The 23,306-nt window shown below is 52.6% G+C and overlaps 1 protein-coding gene across 2 annotated transcripts in view; it reads left to right on the top strand.

Annotated features, from left to right (window-relative positions):
* LOC132835227 (TSC22 domain family protein 4-like) overlaps positions 1 to 23,306 on the top strand; it is a 97,770-nt gene that overhangs the window by 8,686 nt on the left and 65,778 nt on the right. The window contains exon 3 of one of the 2 annotated variants that reach the window (XM_060854595.1): positions 730 to 911. The exons of the other annotated variant lie outside the window; for it this stretch is intronic. Coding sequence (XP_060710578.1) covers positions 730 to 911 — 182 coding nt within the window. The remainder of the gene's footprint in view (positions 1 to 729; positions 912 to 23,306) is intronic. 2 annotated transcript variants of the gene reach the window in all.

The raw sequence follows: 23,306 nt of genomic DNA, 5'->3' as shown, positions 1-23,306 counted from the left end.
GGGGGATGGAAGGACTGGAGAAGGAAGCAGCACACCGCGATATAATAAAACCCCAGGCAGCTGGTGCACATGGAGAAAGAATTTCCCTCTGTCTCCCCTTCCATTAGGCTGAGGATCTGCACTGTGCTGCCATTCCCTCACAAGCGACAGAGGGCTGAGCCACAAGCGGAGGCCATTCAGCCCAGCCAGGCTGTGCCAGCTCTCCGAAAGGGCTATCCCGCCCCTCTCCCGGACTTCCCCCTGGACATATTTGTCTGATTTCTGCTTGGAAACGTGTCGGACCTCTCACACAGCCTTCGAGGTCGTGTGCTCATCCAGCTTAACAGATCGTTTGCATCAATCCTCCCTGTGTTCCCCGTCTGCCCTGCCTGTGGGAAGACCCCTCCCCCATCCAGTCATGTTGAAACCCCCCCATGGGTTTGAGCAGTTATACTCAACGCCGTGCCCCTGACCCCTGACCCTCCTCTGCCGTAAGGAGTGTGATCCCATTCACCTCTACGCCAATGGAAGCCCCTCGTTCCTGGTCGTCTTCTGGTAAAGCTTACCCAGAGGCCTGGATGCCTTTCCTAAGGTGTGGTAGGGAGCCCGGTGTTTCAGCCATTCCCCCTCCCACCCCCTGCCCCCAGTGGGGTTTCAGCGCAGCCTCCTCCCCTTCGGGACCTCGTTGTGATCGGGCCCCGTCGCTGCATGTGCTGGTGAAGTGACTCCTGTCTCTCCCTTTCCCGCCAGTTCCCTGAGCCTCGATCCGCGTCGGTGTCGCCGGTGCCCCCTGCCCAGGACGGCAGCCCCTCCCGAAGGCTCCGTGCCTTGGAGGCCAGCGCCGCCGGCTCTCTCCGGTTCGTCTCGCCCATGCAGACGCTGGCCAAGTCCATGCTGTCGGTCGGAACGCAGCCGGACAGCGACGACGACAGGTACGCCCGGCCACCTGGGGTGGGGGTGGGGGGAGGTGGGGGGCGACAGGAGGGGCAGGACCCCCCAGTCCCCCACAGAGGGAGGGTGGGGGAGGGGAGCGACAGACCCGCGAGACCCCCAGTCCCCCACAGAGGGAGGGTGGGGGAGGGGAGCGACAGACCCGCGAGACCCCCAGTCCCCCACGGAGGGAGGGTGGGGGAGGGGAGCGACAGACCCGCGAGACCCCCAGTCCCCCACGGAGGGAGGGTGGGGGAGGGGAGCGACAGACCCGCGAGACCCCCAGTCTTGTGGAAGGCTGCGATATGTCTGCCCCCAAGTAATGTTCCCCGTGCAAGGGGAATGGGGGCCGGGCTGGCTGTGTGGGGAGGGGGATGGGGGAATGATCCTGCCGTCTTTGGTGGGGGGGTGGGAGGTCCGTGCGGGGGAGGGGTATCTGGAGTGGCCATGTCGGTGGGAGGGGGTGTGGGAGTTTTGGCTGTGTGTGTGTGTGTATGTGTATGTGGGGAGGGTGGGGGGTGGCGGTGGAGTGGGGCTTGCCTGTATACTGCGGAGGGGTGGGGGGATAATTCATCGGAACCACTGCAGCGCTCATTCCGATTCAGGCATCAGGGAGGTGCGTGATGAATACCTGAGGCAAAATTGTGATGGTGGTGTCTGCTGTTTGAATTCAGGAAAGAATTTGTCCCTTCTGCCAAACCCCAGGATTGAACATAGGGGTGGCTCAGTGGTTAGCACTGCTGCCTCACAGCACCAGGGACAGGGTTCGATTCCCGCCTTGGGCCACTCTCTGTGTGGAGTTTGCACATTCTCCCCGTGTCTGCATGGGTTTCCTCCGGGTGCTCCAGTTTCCTCCAAAAATGTGTAGGTTAGGGTGAATTGGCCATGGGAAATTGCCCGTAGTGTTAGGTGAAGGGGTAAATGTAAGGGAATGGGTCTGGGTGGGTTGCTCTTCGAAGGGTCGGTGTGGACTTGTTGGGCCGAAGGGCCTGTTTCACACTAAGTAATCTAAACAAAACATGACTGAAGTGTGGTTGGCTGTTGTTACTGGACTGAAGGGATCCACAAGGCAATGGATAAACGGGGGTGAGCCGTTCCACATGGCTGAAGGAGAAAGCCGGCTGCAGCCTCCAGAGTGGGAACTGAACCCGTGACCTTTGAGGTCACTCGGAGTTAGCAATGAGCCAAGGCTGCTGCCTTTATACAGCCTGCAAGGGGCAGGGAGGTGGAATCAGCACAGCCCGGGGCCTCTGTGAGCCTGGGGTTATCTTGCTGCACTAGGGCCGGCTCCCTGTATATACAAGACAGTGGGTCAGCTCGTGGCCAAACAGCCAGCTCTACGTCTGGCTTGGCACAGACCTCGCAAAGCGCTGGGTGATGTGAGCGGTGTGGCGTCTGGGGGCCATCGTCATCACGTGCTGCGGAACCTTGGCTCGATGCAGGGCTGCTTAGACTGTGGTTCAGGGTGTCAGGTCTCATCACTTGGCGGGCAGCTGGACCAGAGCTCGCTTGGGAGGGAAGGGTGGGTTTCAAGGAGGCGAGAGAGGCAGGCAGGTCGGAGGAAGGGAAATCCAAGAGATTAGATTTTAGATTAGGTTAGATTCCCTACAGTGTGGAAACAGCACCCCCCCTCCTCCCCCAGCCCAACCAACCCACACTGACCCTCCAAAGAGTAACCCACCCAGACCCACCTCCCTCTGACAAATGCACGGCCAATCCACCCTGACCCACACATCTTTGGACTGTGGGAGGAAACCGGCGCACACCCACGCAGACACGGGGAGAACGTGCAAACTCCAACACAGACAGTCGCCTGAGGCGGGAATTGAACCCGGGTCTCCGGCGCCGTGAGGCAGCAGTGCTAACCACTGAGCCACCGTGCGGCCCTAGTGCTCGCAGCTGAGGGAGCACGGAGGCTCACAGCGCTGGAGGTCAGGAGCAGTGCAGGATGGGGGATTTTGGTGGACGGTTCAGGGGTGGGGGGGGGTGGCGTGGCTGTCTTACCGGGGCCCAGCAGCGTCTCTGATGTAACCCGTGACCGCCCGGGCTCCCAGCAGGGTTTGTGACTGTCCTGTTTGTCTGTCCACTCTGTGGGCTGCCTCCTCACAGCCCAGTCTGGCTGATGGAGCGTCGTCCATTTGTCAGAGTCCGGCAGGGTAACGGTGCAGATCTGTCCGGGGCATCCGCTGTGACAGCGTCCAGACAGTCAGGAGCTGTTACCAGGCTGTGGTGGAGCTCCTGCCCTGGTCTGGGCTCACACAAAGCGGTTGACGATAAGAATTTGACCGGCAAGCTTTGGGCCTCTTTACTGCTTCCTCTCCAAACTTTGGGCAGTATCACTGCGTTGTGTCAGGGATTGTTAGGCAAAGGAAATGCTTGCGCGTGGTAGTTCTGGCGCAGAAAGGAAGCTACTCGGCCCATTGAGTCTCTGCTAGCCCTTCTGTTGGAGGAATCCAGTCAGTCCCATTTCCCCCTCCCCCAGTCCAGGCCTGGAATCCTGTGCGATAATTCCCTCAGAAGCTGGTCTGTCTTCCTCCCGAAGTGATCAGCTGCCTCCCTGTCCACTGGGGCATCACAGGCAACAGGCTCCACGTCACCACCTGCTTCCACTGTGCGGCCTGCCATTCCTCCCTCTCCGGCTGCGCTGGCTTCCTCCCGCACTCTGCAGATGTGCAGGTCAGGGCCGTGGGAGATTGCCCAGAGTGCCCAGGGACGGGCAGGCCGGGTGGGCTAGCCATGGGAAACGCAGGGTTACAGGGATAGGATCCGACAGGGAGGGGTGGGGGCTCAGTGGAACGCTGCTCGGTTTCGATTCGATGGGTGGAATGACCTGTTTCCAGGCTGTGTAGGGATTTTATGATTGTATAAGACAACACATAGCAATGGTTGCTTGTGTCCTATGTACGTGCCTCTCCCCGCTCTGACCTCAGCTGCTGCAAGTCCCTTCAGGTCAGAGAGAGAGAGAGGTATCTCTGACCCCCTGCATGTACCCACCTACCCTGGCCAAGCCACTAATGGCAGAGCCTGCGATATCCAAGCTCAGGTCCCTGTAATTCCCATGTCACATACAGCTAGCTGTTTGTAAGAAGCACCTTAACGTGCCTCTCTATGATCCACCGTCCCACGGTGCTCTCTCACCCCTCGGCTACAACGTCGTCCTGATGCTTCCGTTCTCACCTTCCTGTTCAGGTCTGTCCATTGCAGAGCTGTCTCTCTCTAACCTCCTTGAGCCCCAAGATCTCCATGCTCCCCTTATTCTGGGTTCCAGTCACTTGCAATTTCAATCACTCCACCCCATTGGCAACCGTGCCTTCAGATACACCTTTATCTACCTCTCTCTCTCTCTCTCCTCTCTCTTTCTCTCTCCTCTCTCTTTCTCTCTCTCCTCTCTCTCTCTCCTTCTCTCTCTCCTTCTCTCTCTCCTTCTCTCTCTCTCTCCCTCTCTCTCTCCTACTCTCTCTCTCTCCTACTCTCTCTCTCTCCTACTCTCTCTCTCTCCTACTCTCTCTCCTACTCTCTCTCTCTCCTACTCTCTCTCTCTCCTACTCTCTCTCTCCTACTCTCTCTCTCTCTCTCTCTCTCTCCTACTCTCTCTCTCCTTCTCTCTCTCTCTCTCCTTCTCTCTCTCTCTCTCCTCTCTCTCTCTCTCCTTCTCTCTCTCTCCTTCTCTCTCTCCTCCCTCCTTCTGTCTCTCTCTCTCCTCTCTCTCTCTCTTCTCTCTCTCTCTCTCCTTCTCTCTCTCTCTCCTTCTCTCTCGCTCTCCTTCTCTCGCTCTCTCCTGCTCGCTCTCTCCTGCTCGCTCTCTCCTGCTCGCGCTCTCCTGCTCGCGCTCTCTCTCCTGCTCGCGCTCTCTCTCCTGCTCGCGCTCTCTCTCTCCTGCTCGCGCTCTCTCTCTCCTGCTCGCGCTCTCTCTCTCCTGCTCGCGCTCTCTCTCTCCTGCTCGCGCTCTCTCTCTCCTGCTCGCTCTCTCTCTCTCCTGCTCGCTCTCTCTCTCTCCTGCTCGCTCTCTCTCTCTCCTGCTCGCTCTCTCTCTCTCCTGCTCGCTCTCTCTCTCCTGCTCGCTCGCTCTCTCCTGCTCGCTCGCTCTCTTTCTCTCTCTCTCTCTCTCTCCTTCTCTCTCTATACCTCCCAATCCCCCTTCCCAACCCTACTCTCCCCGACGCTCTGGCTCCCCCTCCCCCACTCTCTCTCTCTCTCTCTCTCTCTCTCTCTCTCTCTCCCCCTCTCTCTGTCTCTGACCAATCTCTTTGCTGGTTATCTGCCTTCCTATCTGGATTTGTCAAGTTTTTAGTTTATCAGTTCCAATTCCTTGAAAGGGTGGTTTGCCTTCTGAAGAAGGGCAGAGCAGGCTATCTGCCTGTACTCCCTGGCGACGTGGGGAATTCATTTCGATGGAAAGCTGCTGTAGGATCTTTCCTGGGTGGGGGTGGGTGGGTGGGTGTGAAGGGCGGTCCCATTTGTGGTGAGTTTTAGAACAAAATTTAACAGAGAAGGAGCCATTTCTTCTCGGGTCGAGAACCTTTGGAATTCTCTTCCTGAAAACTCACCGGAAAAGGAATATGGTTTCTTGATAATTAATTCTTTGAAGTTGTGTCACCTGTAGACGGGGTGGTTAGGAAAGTGTTGAGCATGCTTGCCTTCATTGCTCAGACCTTGGAGTACAGGAGCTGGGACGCCATGTTGAGATTATACAGGAAGTTGGTGAGGCTCCTTCTGGAATACTGTGTCCAGTTCTGCTCGCCCTGTTATAGGAAGGATGTTATTAGGCTGGAGAGGGTTCAGAAGGGATTTACTGGTCAGTTCCCAGGAATGCAGGGTTTGGGTTATAAGGAGAGGCTGGAATAGGCTGGGACTGTTTTCACTGGAGTGTAGGAGGTTGAGGGGTGACCTTCTAGAGGTTTATAAAATCATAAGGGGCATGGCAGATGTCCTATCCTGAGGATGGGGGGGATTTTCAGACTGTGGGACATATTTCTAAGATGAAGAGGAGAAAGGCTTGAAAAAGGTCATAAGGGCAGTTTGTTTTTTTACAGAGTGATACGTGTGTGTGTGTGTGTGTGTGTGTGTGTGTGTGTGTGTGTGTGTGTGTGTGTAGGAACTTCCTGAGGAAGTGGTAGATGTTCAAAAGACATTTGGATAAGTACACGGGTAAAAACTGTTTGGAGGGATATGGGCCAAGCGCAGGCAGGTGGGACTAGTTTAGTTTGGGCTTAAGGTCAGCACGGACTGGTTGGGCCGAAGGGTCTGTTTCAGCGCTGCATGGCAATGGCCATATCCTAAACATGGTGGAATGTTCTTATTTTTGGTCAGGGGAGGAGATGGAATGATGATCAGGCTTGAGGGGCTGAATGGCCATCTCCTCTTAACCTGTATTATCAGATGTAACACTTCTTACGAGCGTAAGAGCTCAGAGTATGAATAGGCCGCTCAGCCCATCGAGCCAGCTCTGCTGTTCAGGTATGGTCATGGCTGACCTTGTGGCTTCCTCTCCACTGTCATGTCCAGCCCTCTCCCCCCAGTGTCCTTTGGCTCCCTTTTGTTGGTGAAGAATGTATTTGTGTCTTAAAAATATTCACTGACTCCTGCCTCCCTCAGCCTCCGAGTTTTCCCACCCATTCACAGTCCGCAGGGAGACGTTCCCCCTTGTCTCCATCTTCAGTGGGAGACTTTATTCTTAAACTCTGACCTCTCCCAACCTGGAAGCATAGAATGCCTATAGTGTGGAAGCAGGCCGTTTGGCCCATCATCGATAATGGCCTACTGAAGAGCATCCCATCCGGGCTCCCCGACCCCTACCTTATCCCTGTAACCCTGCACTTTTCCCATGGCTAATCCACCTAGCCAGCGCACCCCTGGACACTATATGAGTAATTTAGCACAGCCAGTCCACCATAACCTGCACATCTTCGGACTGTGGGAGGAATCCCATGCAGACATGGGGAGAATGTGCAGACTCCACACAGACAGCCATCCGAGGGTGGAATCGAACCCGGGTCCTTGGTGCTGGGAGGCAGCAGTGCTAACCACTGAGCCACCAGCTCATCCATTCACTCTCCACCCTTTCAGAAAGTGCTTAAACCCCTCAGTGATGCTTATTGTGTTAATGGTGTTAAACAAATACATGTTATTCCGCAGCAGTGACCTGGGTTCTGGCGTTTCACTGTTGTGGGTGGGTTGGCAGAGTTCAGGAGCTTCTGTGACTGTGTGGCATGTAGTACATTTAACAGTGATTTATTGCACTCAGCTGATGCCTGTTGTATGTTCCCTTTGTCACGTGTACCAGCTCCCTTGCTGTCTGAGGCGAGCAGTCTCCCTTGCACCAACAACAAGGAGGTTGGCTAACATTAAAGTGCCTTTAACTTTCAAAATAAAGAAATCTCCACCCTTCCGAGGTACGTGAGGTACAAGACCGAGCTGAGCTGAAGCAGCACGTCTGTGAGGAGAGGCTGGAAATGACAGGGGTGTGGTAGAAATGGCAGCCTCATGTTATTATCGTCAGGCAATGTTCAAATCCCATCACTGCCGACAGTGGAGTTTGACCTCACTAAAAATCTGGAATCTAGTCCAGTGCTGACCGGGAATCCGATTGTCGGAAAAGCCCATCTGGCTCACTAGTGGGCTGGAAACCTGGTCTGACCCACGGCAATGCGGGGGAAGCTTTGCAATGGGTAAGGGCAATAAATCAGGGTGAGAGGGTGGGGCTGGAAAAGCACAGCTGGTCAGGCAGCGTCCTGGGAGCAGGCGAGTCGACGTTTCGAGCAAAAGCCCTTCATCAGGAATGACAATAAGTACTGGCCTGGCCTCACCTGGCGAATAAATCAGAAACCGAAGTTTAACAGAGGTCAGGGAAATCAGCAAAAGGCGAGGGCTATCGGAAGAACCGCCCTGCGGCGGTTACAACTCATTCACCGAGGGCGATTCATTCCCATTACTTTTGTGTGGATTCATGTCACGTTTGCCGCGCGGAAAGCAGGCCATTCAGCCCGTCAGCTTTATGCTGCCAAAGCAGGTGCTCCCACCCCGTGTGGATCTCGCCGCCTCAGCAGTTCCCTTTGTCCCTCGTGTGTTTATCCAGCCACCCCTATCAATGCAGTGCTGCTGTTTCTCCTCCCTCGCTCCCACATTCTCCCCACTCCAAGTGAAGACATTTCTTCCGGAATTCCCAGTGGGATTTGTCAGTCATTGCCACGTATCAATGACCCCAGTTTTCATCTCCCAACATTTGGGGACTTTTTTTTAATAGATGAAAATGAAGGGCTTATGCCCAAAACGTCGATTCTCCTGTTCCTTGGATGCTGCCTGACCTGCTGTGCTTTTCCAGCAACACGTTTTCAGCTCTGATCTCCAGCATCTGCAGACCTCACTTTCTCCACGACTTTTTTTTAATAGTTGTGTTATCCTTTAACAGTATAAGAAGTCTGTAACAAACCACTTGTCAGAATCGTGTGTCTCAAGGAGAAAGCCCCTTTCAATTCAAACTTTCCTGTTGCTATATACTGTCTCGGTACATTCCTTGGGAATATGCTGTACCGTTATAGCATTAAAACATCATAGAGGTCTGTAGCACGGAAACAGGCCCTTCGGCCCAACTTACCCATGCTGTGCAGTTTTCATAATTTAAACGAGTCCCATTTGTCTGCGTTTTGCCCTTATCCTTCCATATATGGCCCTGTTCAGTGACCAAACTGTACTCATTACCACCGCGTTTAATGGTAAGATCCGAGGGAGTGTTGCTGAACAAAGAGACCTTGGAGTGCAGGTTCATAGCTTCTTGAAAGTGGAGTCGCAGGTAGATAGGATAGTGAAGGCGGCGTTTGGTATGCTTTCCTTTATTGGTCAGAGTATTGAGTACAGGAGTTGGCAGGTCATGTTGCGGCTGTACAGGACATTGGTTAGGCCACTATTAGAATATTGTGTGCAATTCTGGTCTTCCTATCGGAAAGATGTTGTGAAAGGGTTCAGAAAAGATGTTGCCTGGGTTATGAGGGCCATGGATAAGATAAGTGGACAAAGTTTTTTCCCTGGGGTCAGGGAGTCCAGAACTAGAGGGCATATGTTTAGGGTGAGAGGGGAAAGATATAAAAGGGATCTAGGGGGCAACTTTTTCACACAGAGGGTGGTACGTGTATGGAATGAGCTGCCAGAGGATGTGGTGGAGGCTGGTACAATTACAGCATTTAAGAGGCATTTGGATGGGTATATGAATAGGAAGGGTTTGGAGGGAAACGGGCCGGGTGCTGGCAGGTGGGACTAGATTGGGTTGGGATAGCTGGTCGGCATGGATGTGTTGGGCCGAAGGGTCTGTTTCCGTGCTGTACATCTCTGTGGCACTACGTCTGGCAGCCTGTTGCAGACACTCGCCCTACCCTTAGTGTGTAACAAATCGCCCCTCTGGACTCTTGTGCCTCTTCCCCCCCCCCCTCTCATCTTCAACCTATGCCCTCTGGTTTTAGATTTCCCCTACCCTGGGGAAAAGCTGACCACTGTCGTCCTGGTCCGTGCCTCCTCCTGATTTTATACACCTCCATAAGGCCACCCTCCAGCCGCCTCCGCTCCAGGTAAAGAAGTCCCAGCCTATCAAACCTTCCAATCCAGGTAGGGTCCTCCTAAACCCTCCCCGCTTTCTCGAACCTCCTCCAGTTCCTCTCTGTGTTTAACAGTAAGGAGGGTCCGAATTCGGCAGGTCACCTAACCAAGGCACCTCTTCATCTGCTGCCGACATGTCCCAAGGCCACCAGTGCAGTGGAGACCCTGGACAGAGCTTGAGGAGGATTGGTGGGGTGGGGGGAGAGAGGTGGTAGTTAAGCAAGGCCAGCATTTGTTTCCCATCCCTAGTTGTCCCTTGAATGGAGTGGCTTGCCCAGGCCGTATCAGAGGGCACGTGTAGGTATGGAGTCACATGTCGACCAGACTGGGTAAAGACGGCCGATTACCCTCCCCCGAAGGGGCGTTCGTGAACCAGTTGGGTCTTTCCGACAGTCGGTGATGGTCACCGTTACTGAGATTGGGTTTTAACTCAAGAGTTTTCACGTTGAATTGGAATGCTACCCTGGGAAATGGGCCAAGCATGGGCAGGTGGGGCAACTTTAGTCTGGGGGCGTGGACTGGTGGGGCTGAAGGGCCTGTTTCCATCCTGTATGGTCGTGTGCGCGCCCCCACCCCTCCCCCATTGTTTGGGCCTGTAAGTTTCCTAGCCAAGTGACCCTCTCACCTCTCTACTCCTCCCCCCCCCCCCGCCAAGACACCCTGTCTCCTGGTTCCTGGCTGTCAGTATCGCACTGAGCTAGTTACAGGTGTACTTTTCTGACCAAGCCTGTCCTGGTTCAGTTGACATGGCACCTTGAGGTTTTGATTCCCACGATCTCTGCCCGCTGAACCGTTATTGTTGGAAGTCCGTCCAATGTGACACTTCAAGCCCCTTTACAGGGTGTGGGCATTACTGGCTGGACCAGCATTGATAGTCCATCCCTGTTAGCCCACTCATCAAAAGAGAGCCCCTGTGTCCTGGGAATCAGCCAGGGGAAGAAGTTCCAGCCTCTCCCTTTAACTCAACCAGCCCAGGTAGCACCCCAGTGAATCATCTCTGCTTTCCCGAACTTTACCCTGACCTCTCTCCAATGTAGGTACGTCCCTCCATAAGGAGGAGGGCCAAAACGCTACACACTGTTGCAATCACGGCATCCCCGGTATGCTATTACAGTTGTAGCACGACTTCTGTCCTTTTGAGGTACAAACGGTGTGCGTCCCTAATGACTTGCTGCATCTGTGTTCTAACAGGATAGCCAGGTCTCTACATTTGCTAGGCTAGGCGGAGGAGGGGGCTTGGGACATTGCTCCACAGAGGCCTGGCATGGCCTTGACGGGCCGAACGGCAGCCTCCTGAGCTATCGAATCTCGTTTTAAAGATCAGAGAGTCACTACAGTGTTCGGCCCAACCAGTCCACACCCGCCCTCCAAAGAGTATCCCACCTAAACCCTTTCCCCATTACTCTATACTTACCCCTGAATAATGCATCTAACCTACACATCCCTGACACTATGGGTAATTTAGCACGGCCAATGCACCTTAACCTGCACATCCCTGGGCACTATAGGTAATTTAGCACAGCCAATGCACCTTAACCTACACATCCCTGGGCACTATAGGTAATTTAGCACAGCCAATGCACCTTAACCTACACATCCCTGGGCACTATAGGTAATTTAGCACAGCCAATGCACCTTAACCTACACATCCCTGGGCACTATGGGTAATTTAGCACAGCCAATGCACCTTAACCTACACATCCCTGGGCACTATGGGTAATTTAGCATGGCCACACCACCCTAACCTACACATCCCTGGGCACTATAGGTAATTTAGCACAGCCAATCCACCCTAACCTGCACATCCCTGGGCACTATGGGTTATTTAGCATGGCCACACCACCCTAACCTGCACATCACTGGGCACTATGGGTAATTTAGCACGGCCAATCCACCCTAACCTGCACATCCCAGGGGACTATGGGTAATTTAGCATGACCAGCCCCCCTGCCAACCTGCACACCCCTGGGCATTATGGGTAATTTAGCATGACCAACTGCCCCCTTAACCTGCACGTCTTTGGACTGTGGAAGGAAACTGGAGCACCGAGAGGAAACCAACGCAGACACGGGGAGAATGTGCAAACTCCACACAGACAGTCGCACGAGGCTGGAATCGAACCGGGGTCCCTGGCGCCGTGAGGCAGCAGTGCTAACCACTGAGCCACCGTGCTGACAAAAGAAAACAATGATGCCTGTTGTGCATTTTTGCAGGCCGTGTACCACACTGACGTGGAAACTGCTAGTTACTCCCAGCATCCAGCCCTGTCCATTCGGCTCCTTGCTTCTGTCCTACCCCTGCATTACCCCATCAGCGATTCCTTCTGTTCAAGCCTCCCCGGGACTGTATCCAGGCTCCTGAACCACTCCCTGTGGAAACGAGTTTCACATTCTCACCACCCTCTCTGGTGTTTCTCCCTGAATTCCTCGCGTTAACCACAGGATCGTGACCGTGCAGGTATCGACCAGAACTCTCAGCATTCTGGCTCTGCGCCCATTTCCCGTGCGTCGTCGGCTAATCCTCTTTATTTGGTGCCTCGATTGAAGCTGCCTCCACCCACCCCACTCCCCCCCTGACGTGACACTGAGTCCAGAGTGGTTCACCTTCCCAGTGCTGCCTTGGTCTGGACCCCACCCTGCGGAGCCTAGCAGAAAGCGGGCGACGTCATGCTTTCAGGAGATGGGTGCCCCTTTGTTGCCAGGTGAGAAGGTTTGTACACCGCCCTGGGACCTGTTGCCCGAGAGCTTGCCAGCACTCTGTGTACTCTGCCAGCCTCGTGATGGGGAGGTCATGGTGTTCCGAGTGAGGAGCTGAGCCTCAGGCACACCGACCTAGTTGTGGAGGATTAGCTGCGTTACAAACCTCTCCTCTCCAGCTTGTGTTTCACTCGGAGCGTGGCGTGCCAGGCGTTGGGGGCAGCCAGGGTGCCGTCCTCTCAGGGTGAAGGCTGGGGAATCCCATCGGCGCTTTGCTGCTGCATGGTTTGCCTGAGGTTGGCGCCGAAGGTCAGTAATCTCTGGTAAATCCTGCCCCCCCCCCCCCTCTTCCACCCACTTTGCTCTGTAACTCTCCATCGTGGGCAGCATGGCACCAAGGCCAGGCCATTCAGCCCTTCCAACCAGCTCTGCAGTTCAATAAGATTCCCACCTTGACTCCGTATTCCCAATATTCTTTCATCCCGTTGGGCATCAACAACTTCTGTGCCTTAAACAGAGTGAGGAATTCCTTAACCCCTGCCTTTGACGAAGGGACTTCCAAAGACTCTCAACTAGGATCGAGAACTAGGGGGTCAGTGTTTAAAAATAAAGGGGTGGCCGTTTAAAACAAACATTTATTTTCATCCGAGAGGAAAACAAATGTTTGTTTTAAATTGCCATCCCTTTATTTTTAAACAGAGCCCTAGGTTCTCGATTTCTCCCAGGTGAGGAAATATCCAAGGCCCCTCAGGATCTTCCATGTTTTAATAAAGTTGCCTCCTCACCTCCAGAGGTGACAGGGCCTGGCCTGTTTCACTTTTCCTCAGAAGGCAAGCTCTTCATTCCAGGTATGAGTCTAGCCAAGCGTCTCAGTCCCGCTTCCATTGGTACAGGGCCCAGTAATGTGCGCAGTACTGTGGTCTCCCCACTGCTCTGTATAACTGAAAGATAACCTCACTCTTGCATTCAATTTCCCTCGACATTTTGTGAGTTTTTCAGATGACTTTGCACTAACCGTCTCCAATTCTTGGGATGGCACGGTGGTGCACTGGTGAGCACTGCTGCCTCTCAGAGTCAGGGGCCTGGATTCGAGTCAGGTGACTGTGTGGAGTTTGCACATTCTCCCCGTGTCTGTGTGGGTTTCCTCCCACTGCAGCGGTTTCAATAGACAAGAGGTCCAGGGGTAGGCCATCCAGCCCTTTGGGCCAGCACCACCATTCATTATGGTCATGGCTGACCATCCACAATCAGTATCCTGTTCCTGCCTTATCCCCATAACCCTTGGTTCCACTATCTGTAAGAACTCTATCCATCTCTTTCTTGGAAGTATCCAGAAACTTGGCCTCCACTGCCTTCTGGGGAAGATTTCCTCCCACATTCCAAAGATGTGCAGGTTAGGGCGGATTGGTCAAGATAACTTACCCATAGTGCCTAGGGATGTGCAGTTTAGGGTGGATTGGCTGTGCTAAATTACCCATAGTGCCCAGGGATGTGCAGTTTAGGGTGGATTGGCCATGCTAAATTACCCATAGTGCCTAGGGATGTGCAGGTTAGGGTGGATTGGCCATGCTAAATTACCCATAGTGTCCAGGGATGTGTAGGTGAGGGTGGATTGGCCATGCTAAATTACCCATAGTGCCTAGGGATGTGCAGGTTAGGGTGGATTGGCCATGCTAAATTACCCATAGTGCCTAGGGATGTGCAGGTTAGGGTGGATTGGCCATGCTAAATTACCCATAGTGTCCAGGGATGTGTAGGTTAGGGTGGATTGGCCATGCTAAATTACCCATAGTGCCCAGGGATGTGCAGGTTAGGGTGGATTGACCATGCTAAGTTACCCATAGTGCCCAGGGATGTGCTGGTTAGGGTGGATTGACCATGCTAAGTTACCCATAGTGTTCAGGGATGTGTAGGTTAGAATGGATTGGTCAAGCTAAATTAACACACGGTGCCCAGGGATGTGTGCAGGGTAGGGTAGATTGGCCGTGCTAAATTGCCCCACGGTACCCAGAAAGGCTCAATAGATTAGCCATGGGTGAATGCAGGGTTACAGGGAGCAGAGTGGAAGGTTGGGTCTGGGTGGGATGCCTTTCAGAGGGCTAGTGTGGACCCAATGGGCCAAGGGTCCTGTTTCCACAGTGTAGGGAGCCTATTCTGTGGTAGATGCTCTAGGAGACTCCGAACCCTCTGTATCTCACTCTGCAGTCTCGTTACTGTTTCAGTAATATGCTTCTGCTTTATTCCATCTGGCTAAATTCTCATCTTATGTTCCATTGTGGTGGGGGGGGGGGTGCGGTACCGGGGGGGGTGGTAGCGGGAGGGGGGGGTGCTGATGTCTGTCTTGGGGAGGTCTGCCGGGGGGTCTCAGCTGAAAACTCACACAGAAGGGCCCTTCCCTCCATATCGCGCTGGAGTGGAAGCCTGGATTTGTATGTCCATGTCTCGGCATGGAACCTGACTGTGAGTGCGGGTGGGAGGCCGTGCAGCCCGTCGAACCCCGTGGCTGCCCTTTAGAAGAGCGGTCAAATCATTCCCTTTATCCTGCTCCTGCATCCCGAGTCCACCGCATCAGAGAGTCATACAGCACAATGCGAGACCCTTCAGTCCAACTCATCCGTACTGACCAGATGTCGTCAATTATCCTAGTCCCATTTAGCAGCACTTGGCCCATATCCCTCTAAACTCTTCCCATTCATGTACCCATCCAGATGCCTTTTACCTATAACCGTACCAGCCTCCACCACTTCCTCTGGCAACTCTTTCTGTATACGTACCATCCTCTGAGTGAAAAAGTTGCCCTTCAGGTCCCTTTTATATCTTTCCCCTCTCACCTTAAACCTATACCCCTCTAGTTTTGGACAAAATGGACAAGTCCTTGTCCATTTACCCTATCCATGCTCCTCATGATTTTAGAAATTTCTCTCGTGTCACCCTGTCAGAGGCTCCAGGGTAAACAGCCCCAGCCTGTTCAGCCTCTCCCTGTAGCTCCAACCTTGGCAACGTCCTCGTAAATCTTTTCTGAGCCCTTTCAAGTTTCACAGCGTACGGTGTGTAGCAGGGAGACCAGAATTGCGTGCGGTATTCCAAACCAATGTCCTGTACAGCCACAACATGAGCTCCGAGTTCCTGTACTCAACACTCTGACCAGTGAAAGCAATCGCACCAAACGCTTTCCTCACTGAGATTGAAACAAATCCTTTTATTTCCCCTTTCCATCTTTAAGAATCTTTGAGAATTTCTGGATGAAAGCTGTATTCTCGCAATACGCTGCCCGTTCTGAGTTTTATGTTTAAAAATCTCCCAGCATCTTTGATTTTTTTTTTATTCTTCCCCCCCTCCCACTGCTGATCCTAAACGGATAATCTCTAGTGACTGGCCAGTGGGGAATGTTTTCCTAGTTACTTCTAATGAGCTAAAACGTCAGAATGCTTCCTCCTCACTAAACCTGACAATGTACTCCATTGATTAGAAAGGTCTGGTTGAAGATGTGTAATCAGAAAAGAGGAATGAGTGGCTGGCTTATCAGGTGGTCCGTGTGGGTGTGTGGGTGGACCGTCCTCACCCTGAACACCTTGAGCTATCTCCCTGTTTAACCGTACAAGTGCAGGGTTAGGTGACTCTCCAGTGTTGAATACATTTAACACTGGGGCGTACGGATTTATTTTGTTTGGTCTCTTGGGGGATTCTTTGAATCCCTATAGCGAGGAAGCTGGCCATTCAGCCCTTCGAGTCCACACCGACCCTCCAAAGAGCGTCCCGACCCCTCCCCCCCCCCCTCCTTGTAACCCTGCATTTCTCAGCTGACCTGCACACCCTTGGATACTATATAGTGCTTTAGCACGGCCAATCCACCGTACCCTGCACATCTTTGTGACTATAGGAGGGAGCCCACACAGACCCGGGGAGAATGTACAGACTCCACACAGAAAGTGGGATCGAGCCCGGGTCCCGGGCGCTGTGAGGCAGCAGCGCTCCCCACCGTGCTGCCCTAATCGCGGGTTGGGCAGGAAAGGGGAAATGTAACCCCAAGTCTTGAAAGGCGGAACGGGCTCGATGGGCTGAATGGCTCACCGCTGTCTCTCGCAGATCTTGTGTAAAATGCTGAGGTCAGCCCCGATTTGGATCAGCTCAGGTTGCTTCCCAGCGTAGCCTCTGCTCCCACTGTACCCTGGGGAGGGTCTCGGGGTAGGGGCAGTGCAGGAAGACCCCCACCCCTACCCCGAATCCATACCTCCATTCCGTTAGATCATACCCATGAACCATGTCAGCCGGGCGAGTTGGACCGCAGAGTCTGTTTCCGTGAGTCTTCGCCTTGTAATTGTTGTATCTTTTTGCCCAATAATTGTCTCCTTAGCAGCACTAATTCCCGCCCCCCCCCCCCCCCCCCCCTCCCCCCACCTCGCCAGCCCTGATCCCTGAACCGTGACGGTTTTTTACAGGGGCCTGTTCCAGATTCCCACTCCCCTTCTGTGAGGACCCACCTGCCAACCTCACTTCTGAGCAGCTTGGCTCGAATCTGAGGTGCTGTGTAAATGCAGGGCCGTTCTGGTTGAAGGCTGGCCCTTGATTGTGCCCAAGCGGCTAAACCCATTGAGCCAGCTCAGGCAGCCCTTGGTCCTGTCGCTTGCTGCCCGGTAATCTCCTTCAGCCTGTGCCCACAGGGGATAAGCTGTTGGCAGCCGTTTCACTTGTGGAAAGTGTTCGCTGTTTTACCTTCAGTGTGAACTTCACCTGAAACCTGATGAGCTGGCTCAGTGCTGGGATCCGAGTTCACACCAGACTCCCCCCCCCCCCCCCCCCCCCCCCCCCCCCCCTCTACACTGCTATCCTTGTCCCAAGTGTCTCATGATCAACCAGCCTTCACCGCTCTTGCATTTGACTAGCACCTGATGAAGGAGCGTCGCTAGCGCTTCCAATTAAACCTGTTGGACTATAACCTGGTGCTGTGTGATTTTTAACTTTGTCCACCCCAGTCCAACACCGGCACCTCCACATCATCTCTCGCCTCTGTTTGTCTAGTTTCTTGCTGCTTTGCAACCTGATGATCTCTGTGCAGCCACTCTGTGAAGACTGACTGCTTTTGCATCCCAATGTTCGCTGCCTTCCACTTGCAACCCACCCTTCAACTGTCCGGGCTTTAGCTTTTGGAAAGTTTTCTTCAAAAATATTCGTTTGGATGGGGGCAGTGTTGCCTGTTGCGTCTCCCTAATTACCGTCTGCACTGAGTAGCTTGCTGGGCTGTTTCTGAGGACCGTTTCCTGCCTGCTTTCCACACCGTACGGATTAGAGTCATAGAGATGTACAGCACGGAAACAGACCCTTTGGCCCAACCTGTCCATGCCAGCCAGATATCCCAACCCAATCTAGTCCCACCTGCCAGCACCCGGCCCATATCCCTCCAAACCCTTCCTATTCATATAGCCATCCAGATGCCTCTTAAATGCTGTAATTGTACCAGCCACCACCACTTCCTCTGGCAGCTCATTCCATACACGCACCACCCTCTGTGTGAAAAAGTTGCCCCTTAGGTCTCTTTTATATCTTTCCCCTCTCAACCTAAACCTATGCCCCTCTAGTTCTGGACTCCCCCACCCCAGGGAAAAGACTTTGTCCACTTACCCTATCCATTCCCCTCATAATTTTATAAACCTCTATAAGGTCACCCCTCAGCCTCTGACGCTCCAGGGAAAACAGCCCCAGCCTGTTCAGCCTCTCCCTGTAGCTCAAATCCTCCAACCCTGGCAACATCCTTGTAAATCTTTCCTGAACCCTTTCAAGTTTCACAACATCTTTCCAATAGGAAGGAGACCAGAATTGCACAGGATATTCCAACAAGCCTCTCGCCTCCCTGACTTTACTGGAAGAGACACCAGCCGCACAGCCTCCTGAACCAGTTCCGTTCTGAGAGTCACATCCAATACCTAGCCCTGTATCAACAATAGGATCAGATAATTTGATCATTGGCCACATGTGGAAACAAAGTGGGTATTTGTGTTCCCTGCGGTATTTCAGCTGTCATCCAGAACATCATCCTACGGCTGCTTCTTCCCCCCCAGTTAAAGGTGTTGATCTAACGGACTGACGGAACTGGTTCAGGAGGCTGGTGTCTCTTCCAGTAAAGTCTGGGTGGTGAGAGGCTTGTTTTCGTTCCACATCTCTGCCAGCGGGGTGGTGTTTCACGTTGTGTTTGTGGGTCAGCAGCCTGAGTGTGACTCTCCAGAACGTTGTTTTACAGGAAGGGTGCGATCAGACTTTATTTCAGGTTGGCAGTTTTAATTGAACGGTCCTCAGAAAACCTTCTGAGGGAGTGGGGTGTCTGTGTGTGTGTCTGGGGGTGTGTGTGTTTGTGTCTGGGTGTGCGCCCGCCATACTTTGACAGTAAGCCTGAGTTAAGCTTGCGTTGAAATACGACAGGCGGTTCCTCTGGGCAGTCTGGGTTTGGATCAGCCTGGATGCTGGCTGCTAGCGACCACACGATGGAGCCCAGTGTCCTTACAAATGCTCATTGTCTTGATCAAGCCTGTTGAAATGCAGCCCCGCTCTCCGAACCACCTTGTGTCGGCAACTTCCATCAACAAGGTTAGAGGGGGGTCTTGTGCTGTTCGTTACAGGACCCCAAAGTCCCTCACAGGGTAGGTGCAGAAGGTGAAGTAGATCTATCTGGACATCGAACAGGTTCAGCATGGGGTGAGATAAAGGGTGAAGCTCTCTCTCCATCAGCCCCTCCTTGGGTCTCTCAGGATTGTATACGGGAAGGGGGTTTTCGGGTTGAGCTGGTACGCCATTGAATGGTGTCTCCGTGACAGGGGTGAGTGAAAGGAACCAGGAAAGGCCCTGTCATAGAGATGTACAGCACGGAAACAGACCCTTCGGCCCAACCCGTCCATGCTGACCAGATATCCCAGCCAAATCTAGTCCCACCTGCCAGCACCCGGCCCATATCCCTCCAAACCCTTCCTATTCACATACCCATCCAGATGCCTCTTAAATGTTGCAATTGTACCAGCCTCCACCACATCCTCTGGCAGCTCATTCCATACCACCCTCTGTGTGACAAAGTTGCCCCTTAGGTCCCTCTTTCCCCTCTCACCCTGACCCTATGCCCTCTAGTTCTGGACTCCCTCCACCCTAGGCAAAAGACCTTGCCTATTTACCCTATCCATGCCCCTCACAATTTTATAAACCTCTATAAGGTCACCCCTCAGCCTCCGACGCTCCAGGGAAAACAGCCCCAGCCTGTTCAGCCTCTCCCTGTAGCTCAAATCCTCCAACCCTGGCAACATCCTTGTAAATCTTTTCTGAACCCTTTCAAGTTTCACAACATCTTTCCGATAGGAAGGAGACCAGAATTGCACAAACAGAGAGGAATTTGTTTAATGTGTACAAGACAATTTTCTGATTCAGTATGTGGATGTACCTACTAGAGAAGGTGCAAAACGTGACCTACTCTTGGGAAATAAGGCAGGGCAGGTGACTGCGGTGTCAGTGAGGGAGCACTTTGGGGCCAGCGACCATAAATCTTTAGTTTTAAAATCGTGATGGACCAGATCTAAAAGTTGAAGTTCTAAATTGGAGAAAAGCCAATTTTGACAGTGTTAGGCAAGAACTTTTGAAAGTTGATTGGAGGCAGATGTTCGCAGGTAAAGGGACGGCTGGAAAATGGGAAGCCTTCAGAAATGAGATAACAAGAGTCCAGAGAAAGTATACCTTGTCTCAGTCGGTTCTCTCAACTCAGCACCGCCCTCCTAACCTGCAATCTCCTTCCTGACCTCTCCGCCCCCACCCCACTCCGGCCTATCACCCTCACCTTGACCTCCTTCCACCTATCCCACCTCCATCGCCCCTCCCCCAAGTCCCTCCTCCCTACCTTTTATCTTAGCCTGCTTGGCTACTCTCTCTCATTCCTGATGAAGGGCTTATGCTCGAAACGTCGAATTCCCTATTCCTGAGATGCTGCCTAACCTGCTGTGCTTTAACCAGCAACACATTTTCAGGGTGAAAGGGAAGGCTGGTAGGTATAGGGAATGCTGGGTGACTAAAGAAATTGAGGGTTTGGTTAAGAAAAAGAAGGAAGCATATGTCAGGTACAGACAGGATAGATCGAGTGAATCCTTAGAAGAGTATAAAGGCAGTAGGAGTATACTTCAGAGGGAAATCAGGAGGGCAAAACGGGGACATGAGATAGCTTTGGCAAATAGTGTTAAGGAGAATCCAGAGGGTTTTTCTGAATACCTGAAGGAGAAGGGGGGAATTAGGGAGCGAATAGGGCCCCTCCATGAAGGCAGCTCCTCCGATTCCACATGAACTAACGCTGGCTGGGAGAAAGGTCACCCTTGTCAGATTGAAGGTGTTGCCAATTTGGTAAATTCCTTTCCAAGATTGTTCTGGGGCTCACCGCTGCTGGCTCAGTGATGCAGATCAGGGTGGCTGGGTTTCTTCAGGCTGAGTGGTACCCTCTGCCCCGTGTCAGATAGAATCCCCGCAGTGTGGGAACTACAAGTCCATACCGACTCTCAGAAGAGTATCCCACCCAGACCCATTCCCCTACCCTATTGCTCTACATTAACCCTACACGTCCGTGAACACTACAGGGCAATTTAGCACGGCCAGTCCACCCAAATCTGCACACCTTTGGATCATGGGAGGAAACCGGAGCACCCGGAGGAAACCCACGCAGACAGGGGGGAGAATGTGCAAACTCCACACAGACAGTCGCCTGGGGCTGGAATCGAACCCGGGTCCCTGGCGCCGTGAGGCAGCAGTGCTAACCACTGCGCCCCAGTGCCATCTGAGAGTCAAACTCATTCCATTACATGTTAGCCACCCGAGTATTCACTTCCCCGTGAAATCAACTCGGCGTCTCTCTGTGCCTTTTCTCTCCTGCCCCTCTGTTATCTGCACCTAACGCCTGTCTCTGCTTTGAGCCCTCGATGCTTGTGATGCCCCTTCAGGTCCACCTGACACGGGGTTCCGGAAACAAACAGCACAAGAACTCAGTTTGTCAGAAGTCCGGTCACCACTTGGCATTTCGTGTACATTGCATCTCTAGTCCCAAATGAGCTCTTTGTGATGCTCCCACGCCTGTTCTCTGACATTGTGAAAGTGGGCAGAATAAATCTCCTGGAATTGAAACACAAAGACCCCCACGTCATTGGTGAACATTACATTAGTGTCTGCGACATTTGGAGAAATTCTGGAACATTCTGATCTCGTGCCTGACCCACATTCGCACTCGCGTTCCTGTCAGGAGGCAAACACTTTTCTCGGTGGGAACTCGGGGACAACAAAGTTAAAAATCACACAGCACCAGGTTAGAATCCAACAGGTTTAATTGGAAGCACGAGCTTTCGGAGCATCGCTCCTTCATCAGGTGCATCGCTCCGAAAGCAAGTATGCTTCCAATTAAACCCGTTGGACTATAATCTGGTGCTGTGTGATTTTTAACTTTGTACACCCCAGTCCAACACCGGCACCTCCAAACCATGACTGGTTCGAATCCCTCAGAGCTTTAATCCTACTAAAGCAGGCATTTCTGTCCTGTTAGTAACACGAACTCGACAGTCAGACAGCGAGTAACCCTTACCCTGCTGAATATACACTGACTGTACTGTCACTCAGCGAGTAACCCTTACCCTGCTGAATATACACTGACTGTACTGTCACTCAGCGAGTAACCCTTACCCTGCTGAATAATCACACTGTACTGTCAGACAGCGAGTAACCCTGACCCTGCTGAATGTACACTGACTGTACTGTTACACAGCGAGTAACCCATACCCTGCTGAATATAGAAAGTGTACTGTCACCAGCGAGGAGCCCTTACCCTGCTGAATAAACACAGACTGTACTGTCACACAGCGAGTAACCCTGACGCTGCTGAATAAACACAGACTGTACTGTCACACAGCGAGTAACCCTTACCCTGCTGAATATACAAAGTGTACTGTCACCTGCGTGTAACCCTTACCCTGCTAAATAAACACAGACTGTACTGTCAGACAGCGAGTAACCCTTACCCTGCTGAATATAGAAAGTGTACTGTCACCAGCGAGTAACCCTTACCCTGCTAAATAAACACAGACTGTACTGTCACACAGCGAGTAACCCTTATCCTGCTGAATAAATACGACTGTACTGTCAATTAGCGAGTAACCCTTACCCTGCTGAATTAACACTGACTGTTCTGTCACACAGCGGGTACCCCTTACCCTGCTGAATATACACTGACTGTACTGTCACACAGCGGGTAACCCTTACCCTGCTGAATATACACTGACTCTACTGTCTCACAGCGAGTAACCCTTACCCTGCTGAATATACCGACTGTACTGTCTCACAGTGGGTAACCCTTACCCTGCTGAATATACACTGACTGTAGTGTCACACATCGAGTAACCCTTACCCTGCTGAATATACACTGACTGTACTGTCACAAAGTGTTTAACCCATACCCTGCTGAATATACACTGTACTGTCACACAGCGAGTGACCCTTACCCTGTTGAATAAACAATGACTGTACTGTCACACAGAGTTTAACCCTTACCCTGCTGAATATACACTGACTGTACTGTCTCACAGTGAGTAACCCTTACTCTGCTGAATATACATTGACTGTACTGTCATACAGTGAGTAACCCTTACCCTGCTGAATATACACTGACTGTACTGTCACACAGCGAGTAACCCTTACCCTGCTGAATAAACACAGACTGTACTGTCACACAGTGTTTAACCCTTACCCTGCTGAATATACACTGTACTGTCACACAGCGAGTAACCCTTACCCTGCTGAATAAACACTGACTGTACTGTCACACAGAGTATAACCCTTACCCTGCTGAATATACACTGACTGCACTGTCACACAGTGAGTAACCTTTACCTTGCTGATTAAACGCGACTGTAGTGTCACACAGCGAGTAACCCTTACCCTGCTGAATATACACTCACTGTACTGTCAGACAGCGAGTAACCCGTACCCTGCTGAATTAACACTGACTGTTCTGTCACACAGCGGGTAACCGTTACCCTGCTGAATACACACTGACTGTACTGTCACACAGCGAGTAACCCTTACCCTGCTGAATATACCGACTGTACTGTCTCACAGTGG

The sequence above is a fragment of the Hemiscyllium ocellatum genome, chromosome 44, assembly GCF_020745735.1.
Source record: "Hemiscyllium ocellatum isolate sHemOce1 chromosome 44, sHemOce1.pat.X.cur, whole genome shotgun sequence".
Classification (NCBI taxonomy): Eukaryota; Metazoa; Chordata; class Chondrichthyes; order Orectolobiformes; family Hemiscylliidae; genus Hemiscyllium; species Hemiscyllium ocellatum.
This window is presented reverse-complemented; position numbering and strand designations above follow the sequence as displayed.